Below are 9,733 nucleotides of genomic sequence, written 5' to 3' on the forward strand. Positions count from 1 at the left end.
GAGCGATCAGCCACATTGTTGATCTGATCGAACACACCAAATAGAGCACATCAAACCTTACTTGCGGTTTGTACTACCTAGTGTATGTCTCTGATGAAGTGCGAGAGGAACATGAACGCTTGTGTTATATTATCTGCACTGCAGAAAAGCAACGTTCATGACTGTTAATGACAAATTGTCCAAAACTTTGCATAATTGGAGCATGCACATACGAGTAGCAGAGTAGCGACATTACATTATGGGGGAGAAGATCTCCCATAGGTGGGGAGCTGGGAGGTACAGTTGTTGATGGCGCCCACGACGCACAGGCCCTTGACACCATCGTGTCCTTGTAGTCCCCTGACAAAACAGAAAAAACGACGCATGATGACCATGAGCACAAGATTGCGTGTTAGATTCATCTTGGAACGAGGGACATGATCGCTTACCGTCATAGTTGTAGGTGCAGAGGAAGTAAGAAGAATTCGTTAATTACTGTTATAGAGAATAAAATGAAGTAGATGGCTTAATCTAGGCTGTCGAATGTCATTATCATAAGGCATATCCACTATGTTGCAAGCCTAGAAACTTTTATTCACGTAAAGTAATCATGTGATGTGAACTCCGTCATGCTAGCTTCATACAAGTTACACACACTCAAAGAAGTTGCCAGGAAACCAACATTTTTGTCTCTTGTATCTAGTCTTGCACTGAGGACAGCATTGGTTCCCCTCGCGCTCATACTCATAGCATGGGCGGCAGACATGGAAGGCACACTCATTGCAGGCAACAAAGACATCGCCAGTGGCTGAAACACCTATAGAGTCACCACAAATCTGGCAGACCTGCCCATTCGCACACTTTGTGGGCTTAGCCTGCATTAGCGAGATAACGAAAAAGTCAACACACATGCAATCAGAAATTCAGCATTAGAGGACACCTCAGTAACTCATGCACTTTACTGGTGAGCAACATACTGTAAAAATCAACCTGCGATCAAGTGTCTATTAGTCTTGAAGTCGAGGCTAAGATCAAAAATGCCAGGAAGGTAATTTCGAATTTACATAAGATGAACTAATTCAATGGTGTAGTAGTCATAAACAAAGGCACGCTGCAGTAGGGCAAAGAAGGATCTAATTCACCGTCGGTCCATGGTAATTATGACAAGGAATTGTTGAGGCATGGGTAAACACAGGGATCTAAACAATCTGAGGCTCCATTTCACTGGATCTCCAAGACAGCGAAACATGAACAGTATATCATTACCTATTGCCGATTTGGCAACTGTTCGAAGAATTGGACCGAGCACGAACAGTTCAGAAATTGCCAGGAGGACATGTCTGATCTGGTGACTTACACGACGCAACGGAAGCATCGCTGAAATGGACATGGAAAATCTACGAGCAGAGACACGCAGAAGCGACTGCATTTGAGGGGCGAACCCCAAGAGTTAGACTAAAGACTAACACCTCGGCCCAGATCCAGCGACAGACACGCGCGCACGACATGAGGCGCTAGAAACTGAATCTGAAGCAGGCAGCGAGGGCGGCACTAGATTGGCTAGATATACCGGGACCAGCGCATCGCCGTCATGGCGAATCATGACGAACTCGTTGCGGTTGTGCGAGCCCGCCACCATCCCCATTTTGATCAGCAAACCACACCAGCAAGCGCCCATGAGAAGACGGGTCGCGGCCGGTGTAATACCCAAAAATGTATACAATGAGAATATAGTTGATCTCCTTATTTTGTGTGCCATCTAATCATTATAACAAGAGAATAACTATAAATAAGAATGAGTAGTTAAAACAAATGACACTTAAATAAAATATACATCATGCTGGGATATTGTTTTTGTGTGTGCATTTCGTGATAAGGAATATAGTAACAAGTCCAAAGTGGAATTCAAAACTTAAAAGAGATTCTAAAATTTAAGAAGAGAAGCAAACAAATATTATGTGATATAAAAGTATAAATAATATATATCTTCAAATGGAAACTTATCATGACACAATATAAAATAAGAGTGAATTGGCCACAAGGTTGAAATTAATTTGGAAATTTGAATTTGAATTGGAAAAAGAAGGAAAGAAAAATAAAAAGGAAAAAGAGAAAGAAATAAAACCCTAATTGGGCCACCGGGTGCCAATTCGGCCCAAAACGCCTCTCCAACCGTGCGGCCCATCACCTCACACGCGCGCTGGGGTCTGGCTCCATCTCACAGTGCCACTTACACGTGGGGTCCATTCGTCAGTCCCTCATTCTGTCGTGCCGCAAAACCAGCCTCTACCGACTTGCGGGCCCTGACTGTCAGCCGGGTGGAGATGTGGATCTTCCCGATCCCATCTCCGTGAGCTCCGTCGCTCGCCTCGCTTGTTCGTCCAGCCGTCCCGGTCTTCGGCCCAGCGTGGGTGATAAAACTTGTGTGCCTCTTACCAGCGCGGACCGCCTATCACTTGCGCGTGGGACCGTCTTGGCAGTCTCGTCCCCAATTTGCGGGTGAGCAGTTGCAACAACCCGCACGGAGACGCCGGAGTCCGGGCCGTCCTCCTCCATGCTCAGGGGATAAAAGCTGGGACTCTGGGACATCTCGCGCACGTCCCTGGAACACACCACCCTCTATTTCCCCAGCCGCCGCCCCCTTCCGGCCGTAACGCGATCCGGGGAGCACCGCCACCTTCGTCTCTCTCGCCGCGACCGCGGACTGCCACCTGTAGCGCGAGTTGGGCTCCAATCGGGACACCAGCGGATCGTACGGGTCACGAAGTAGCCGTCTGTGGGCGCAATCGGATCACGGTGATCGGGACAGCGAGAATTGTGATCTTGATGTGTGTAAGACTGTAAGTGTAATTGCTGGCAGATTATGTGTGTAATTGTGATCTTGATACCAGATTATGTGTGTAAGACTGTAAGTGTAATTGCTGGCAGATTATGTGTGTAATTGTGATCTTGATACCAGATTATGTGTGTAAGTGTAATTGTTGTCATATTATGTATATTATGTGTGTAATTATGATCTTGATATCAGATTATGTGTGTATGTGTAATTGCTGTCACATTATGTGTTTAATTGATTTTTACTATTATCTGGGCTAATGGGCGGCACGATACATTTAAGCCCACCGGGTTGGAAGCCCGACACGGCCCGTTTAGAGGGTCCCCGTGCCGTGCTTGGGCTCTAAGTCCGGCCCGTGGGCGGGCCCGGCCCGACCCGTTGTTGTTTGCGTGCTGGGCCGGCCCGGGCACTATTCGTGCCGGGCCTGACCGTGCCCGGGCCGGGTTAGCCTGGCACGCCCATTTGGACATATATAGTAGTAACGCACAGTTACCGAACTAGTAAATATAAATAATATAAATTTAAAATAGATTATAGTCTAACTCACAAATTAGAATTCCTCCTATATCTGACGTTGGCTCGCCAAATTGTGTTTTGCAACCATTCCTGCTTGATGCAAAATTGTTGACGCTATGCCTCATAGTAATACAGACAAATCATTTGCATCAGCTCTCACAAGAATATATAGAAAAATGATGAGGATTAGCATCGTGGGCAATAATTGATTGGTGTCCACAGGCCACACATGTTGGTGGACCTAACAAATCACCTTCTCGTCAACCGGGTCGGCTCGGGCCGGGCCCACGCCAGCTCCCCCTCCCAATCTCGATTCTCCTCATCACATATCACTGCCGATGAACCTTCCAGTAGCCTGAGCGCCGGGGCCATCGGTAGCAGAGAGGTTTTGCTGCAGAGAGCTCAAGAAAGATGTACGTGGTGAAGGATATTGGCGGCGCCATCGGGCTGATGGCGGTGGCGCTGGTGCTCCTGGGCACCTGGCCGGTTGTCCTGGCGGTGCTGGAGCGGCGGGGCCGGCTGCCGCAGCACACGTTCCTTGACTTCTCCGCCACCAACTTCATGGCGGCCGTGCTGATCGCCCTCACCTTCGGCCAGATCGGCCCCGCCAGCAGCACGCCCAACTTCCTGACGCAGCTCACTCAGGTAGTTTTCATTTCAGTTCTGTCTGCCTGCCCCCGGCCTGTCGTCACCAACAACCAAGCAAGGACATCTTATCTTATTATTAGTTCAAGAACAACTGGGCTTCGGTCTTGTTTGCCATGGCGGGCGGCGTCACCCTGAGCCTGGGCACATTGGCCACGCAGTACGGCTGGGCGTTCGTCGGGCTCTCCGTCACTGAAGTCATGGCCTCTAGCCTCAAGGTCGTCATAGGGACAACGGTCAACTATTTCCTGGACGGCCGGATGAACAAGGCGGAGATCCTCTTTCCTGGCGTCGGCTGCTTCCTGATTGCGGCCATCCTTGGGTCACTTGTCCACGCTTCCAATGCCGCCGACAACCAGGAGAAGCTGGCTAATAATAACGCTTCCAATGCAGCTGCAGCTGCAGATGAGGAGAAGGATCTCACCAAACACCTCCTAGAGCTAGAGATACCATCCCAAGAAGCAGAGCCGGATGCAGGAACGGCAGGGTTCCTGGTTGGTCTGGAGGAGAAGAGGTCGATTAAAGTAAGTAGGTGGATCAACAAATAATAAATACTTACAAATTCATGCATGATTTCCCCAAATCTCATCAGCTGTATCCCCAGGTGCTGGGATCCCACACGCTGCTGGGCCTTGGCATCGTGGTGTTCGCGGGCATCTTCTACGCGCTCTTCGCGCCAGCGTTCAACCTGGCCACTAACGACCAGTGGCACACGCTCCCCGCCGGCGTGCCGCACCTGGCGGTGTACACGGCCTACTTCTACTTCTCCCTCGCATGCCTCGCCGTCAGCGCCGCCCTCAACGTGTGGCTCCTCTACCGGCCCATGGTCGGCGTGCCAAGCTCCACCCTGGCGGCCTACGTCCTCGACGGCGACGGCAGGGGCCTCGCGATGCTGGCCGGGATGCTGTGCGGGCTCGGGAACGCTCTCACGTTCATGGCAGGGCAGGCCGCCGGTTACGCCGCCGCCGACTCCGTGCAGGCGCTGCCGCTGGTCAGCACGTTCTGGGCCGTCGCCCTCTTCGGCGAGTACCGCCGGTCGTCGCGGCGCACGTACACGCTGCTGGCGAGCATGCTACTCATGTTCACAGTCGCCATGGTCCTCCTCATGGCTTCCTCAGGAAGCCGCTCCATCATTCACTGAGCTGGCCACGTGGATGGATATGCGATGCGATGCGATGAGGAGAATGGACACCGGGATAGCTCTTGTCTTGTGCTGGAATGGAATGGAACCAACCCACTAGCTGTACAGAGCGATCATGCTACGTCCACCCACTCGTCCATGAATTGATTTGTCTCTGTATTTTTTTTTAAAAAAGCGTGCGCTGTCACCCGCGGGCCGCGGTAGCATGCAGCCCGTCTCCAGCGGTCTACATAAAGTTTACTTAAAAAACTGTTTTATACTTGTATGCACTATAAACTACACTGTTAGTGGAGTTTGAATATAGCTGTAGGGATAGGTAAGCTGATAGAGATATCCTGATATCCCCACCTTACCAATTAGCCCGCTGCGCCAACCATGCTGCTCGCCTGCTCCCAACCGGCCGCCGCTATTGACCATGCCCCGGTGATTGAGGGGAGCAATAGAGATCGATCGAGGACGTGAGGGACAGTGATACGAAAGCGTGAATTCCAAGAGAACTCTATCTCATCTTAGGCTATCTTCGTCACTTTACCTATCTCCATATTCATATTCAAACCTCACTTTACGAACAATACAGTATATAGTGTAAAACAATGTTTTTAATGACTATATGCAGTCTACAGTGTAAAAACAATATTTTGAATAACTATATGAGCGAAATGCTGGATACACTCTTACCCAATATCGCTGCCTCGCTAGATCCGTGAGCTTGTTTGCAGGACGACGTCGTGCACCATGTGGCATCTCAAAGGCTGGCACCCTAGTATGGAGCAAACGAGAACGAGGGTGCCGACGCAGGGGTGTAAACAATATGTATATTATTCAAGCATTGGACCATCCAAAGAGGCCAATTACGAATATCCGTAGCATATTTAAATTTAAGACGAGGATCAATATAGTATAGTAGACCATCCAAAGAGGCCAATTACGAATATCCGTAGCATATCTAAATTTAAGACGAGGATCAATAAAGTATAGTTCGGATATCAGATTCGAATATGAGATTACTGATCTCCGTCATATTTCGGAAATAAATTCGTATATCACTCTGGATAGCCGTGATCATTTTGATGATTTTCTGAAGAAAAAACAAATAATAAACAAATAGCCTAAGAAATTCATGAAATTTTACAGAGTCACAACATAAGTCTAGACTATAAAATAGGGTTTATAATACTAAAAATGTTTGGACTATAAAATCCAAAAAATTACATCGTTTCTTTTATTTCATTTCCACTTATTGCATGAGTAACACGTGAAATCATTCTAAATATCCAAGTTTCAACATAATCAACACTTCACTTTATCACTAGGTGAACATCTGTGTGTTGCTACAGAATGAACATGTTATGATAAAATATATTGAAATACAAAAATACTAATTGCCATTTTATGTTCTGGTTAGCATCTTTTAAAAGTTAAGAATTTTTATATGCCTTAAAAGCCTTATTGTTGATCACTTGTTTTCGATTGTTCTATGGAATAAAAAATAAGGCAACACAATATTAAATTATAAGGGCCTTCATCCTTGGAGGCATTATCTATCTGAGATAGCTGTGAGCATTTTGATGATTTTCTGAAGAAAAAACAAATAATACACAAATAGCCTAAGAAATCCATGAAATTTTACTGAGGCGCAACATAAGTCTGGACTATAAAATAGGGTTTATAATACTAAAAATGTTTGGAATATAAAATCCAAAAATGACATCGTTTCTTCTATTTCACTTCCATTTATTGCATGAGTCACACGTGAAATCACTCTAAGTATTCAAGTTTCAACATAATCAACACTTCACTTTATCACTAGTTGAACATCTGTGTGTTGCTACAGAATGAACATGTTATGATAAAATATATTGAAATTCAAAAATACTAATGGCCATTTTATGTTCTGGTTAGCATCTTTTAAAAGTTAAGAATTTTTATATACCTTAAAAGCCTTATTATTGTTTTCGATTGTTGTATGGAATCAAAAATAAGGCAACACAATATTAAATGATAAGGGCCTTCATCCTTGGATGCATTATCTATCTGAGATAATAATCCGAGGACGAAGGTAATGGTGGACGTTTGTTTTAAAATCTTTTGGAATGTAAAAAAGAACAAGTTAACATAAGTTAGTATATTCCTTATTTCTTCATCTAACTATTCCCCGAAGATCATATTAAGGAAGGGGTTTACAAACAAAGAGTGTACATATATATCTAAAAACATAAGGAGCAAGCAGTAAAGAATAAGTCCTTTATCTTATCTATATACTCATCTCAAATTTCACTTCAGATAGTTTAATAAACAATTATATTTATACCTTCGACTCTGCACGAATGAGGGTTCGAAGGTAGCTACGGAAGATGAATTGCTGAGAGTGTTCTCTCTTCTCCTTTCTTGGAAAAGATGAACAACACATGACACTGTTCCTCTATTTATAGACTCGGGGCATAGCTGAAGTAAATTTACAATTGTACCCTTGATTCCTATACATTCATTCTAATGTACACATCAGGGGTAAAGTTGTCCTTCTACTCCTTTGACTTAGTTTGTTGTCCCCCAAAGGACCTTCAGAATTAGCTTGGTTTGAAGCAAGCTCACAGTGTTTGCCGAAGCCTTGGCGCACTCCTTGCTCAATACTTACCTTCGACATTTAGTCATGTAGTACATTTGTCAGCAAAATAGAATAGTTACTATGTTTTGAGGACCTTTGGGAGAGGGAGACCCCCAACAGTAGCCCCTTCGCAGTTCTAGATTGTTTTTTCATGACGAGCTCGGTCCGTGAAACGTACGAAGGCCTCTTTATGCCGAAGGTCCGAAAACACCTTCTCTGAGCTTGTTATTGAAAACGAGTAAAAACATGAGCTCCTTCGGTCCACCGATCAGTTGGTCTGGGTGTGACGATGGTTAGATTCACTGCTTTCATGGCTATATAAACAGATTGGTCGGCTTTAGGTTTTTACAGCATTTGTTGCATTTACGTCATTGTGTTGCCAAATTTTTTATTGCAACCGAAGGTATTTTCGTACTTTCAAGTTTTCGATCAAGTTTCGACTCGCCTTGCAATGGCCAGGATTCGCACAACTGTTAGATTGGTAAACGAGGGTTAGGAGGCAGATATGACTGAGACAACTCTGATTTTAGAAGTGATGAAGGATTCTACCATTGTGGCGCTGAGGGAAGAAATGTGCACTTTGGAAAGTAATTCTGAAGTCGAGGGTGAGACTGATGGTGAAGACATTGAAGGAGATGCCAATGTCCTTTGCCCGAGTAAACCTAATAATATTGAATTTGGGAAATCTACTGTGAAAGTTGAAGATTTGGACGTGATGAAAAAACTTGGGTACATTGGGAAGAATGATGACAATTTAATTAGATTTGCTAGCAATGAAATCATTCCAGAGCCGAAGGATGATGAAGTTGTGGTGTTCAAAAGCTTCTTCCGCGCTAGGCTTCGATTCCTGATTTTACGAGATGATTGCTGAGGTGCTAAAAAAGTTCGAGATATTTCTTCATCAACCGACTCCAAATGTAATTGTTAGGCTTAGTGTCTACATATGGGCCCTTCGAAGCTAGGGTATGAGTGCAAATTTCGAAGGTTTCTGCAGGGTTCACGAGTTACATTACCAGACGAAGGCAAGACCGTACGGTCTTCACGAGAACTTTGGATGCTATAATTTTGCATATACAAAAGATACAAAGGCCCATATATATGGATACCGTACAAAGTGGCCGACTGGTTGGACTAATGAATGGTTTTACATGGAAGCTGATAACAAAGGTAGGGAGAAAGTTAAAAACATAGTGACGAGCCCGATGAGATTGAACTTTGGAGCTTATTCACCTTTTTCTTAGGTGGCATTTAAGCTCTGCATCCCCTTAGGGACGACTTTGGAGCTTCTTCACCTTTCACATAGGTGGTATTCTAGCTCTGCATCACCTTAGGGACGACTTTGGAGCATCTTCATACTTTTTTACACTTGGCGGTGTAATCCTAGATCCTTACATTTTACATGTGGTGGAATTTGGCCCTTGTATTGCACAAGGCTGCACAAAGATAAAAATTACAACCTATGGCCCCATTAAAAACCTTTCTCCCCTCTTTGAAAGGAAAAGGGTGCCATAAGGAAAAATTAAGAAAATTAAAAAATTTATACATAATATCTCCAAAGCTCATATGCATTCCAAGATTTTGGAATGTCGTTGTCATCCATGTCTTTCAACCTGTATGACCCAGGTCTTGACGAAGATACCACCAAGAAAGGACCGTCCAATTTGAGCTGAAGTTTTCCCACTGTATCCGGGTTGGCCACTCTCCGAAGTACCAAGTGTCCTGGCTTGATGTTTTTAGTCTTACCTTCCAATCACGCCACTTGACTATTTCAGCTTGATACTTATTGATGTGATCCATTTCCTAAAGTTTGGTCCCTTCTATGGTGTCTTTTGTTATTTTACAATCCTCCTCGTCTTCTGCTGAAGCTAGGTTCCTTGTTGAACCCATTCTTGCTTCTTCCAGTGTTATTGATGTTGGAACTTGCTCTCCTGGGCAAGTTGATCCAACGGGAAAGTGGGAAGAGTGTTTGCAAAGTTTGTCGAGGGATGGCAAAAGCTTCGTTAATCTCCCC

General features: G+C 45.1%; 1 protein-coding gene across 2 annotated transcripts; it reads left to right on the forward strand.

Moving 5' to 3' along the window:
• Positions 1–3,509: 3,509 nt before the first annotated feature.
• On the forward strand, positions 3,510–5,416 carry LOC100272659 (uncharacterized). 2 transcript variants are annotated; one of them, XM_008650224.4, is made up of 3 exons: positions 3,510–3,976; positions 4,060–4,500; positions 4,581–5,416. In XM_008650224.4, exons 1-3 carry the CDS (start codon positions 3,743–3,745, stop codon positions 5,115–5,117), a joined length of 1,212 nt encoding a protein of 403 aa, XP_008648446.1. In that variant the 5' UTR covers positions 3,510–3,742; the 3' UTR covers positions 5,118–5,416. The 2 variants fall into 2 exon arrangements, with proteins under 2 accessions (XP_008648446.1, NP_001140589.1); NM_001147117.1 differs by having other exon boundaries at positions 3,716–4,500; positions 4,581–5,360.
• Positions 5,417–9,733: the final 4,317 nt, after the last annotated feature.

The sequence above is a fragment of the Zea mays genome, chromosome 6 (genome assembly GCF_902167145.1).
Source record: "Zea mays cultivar B73 chromosome 6, Zm-B73-REFERENCE-NAM-5.0, whole genome shotgun sequence".
NCBI classification, from domain to species: Eukaryota; Viridiplantae; Streptophyta; class Magnoliopsida; order Poales; family Poaceae; genus Zea; species Zea mays.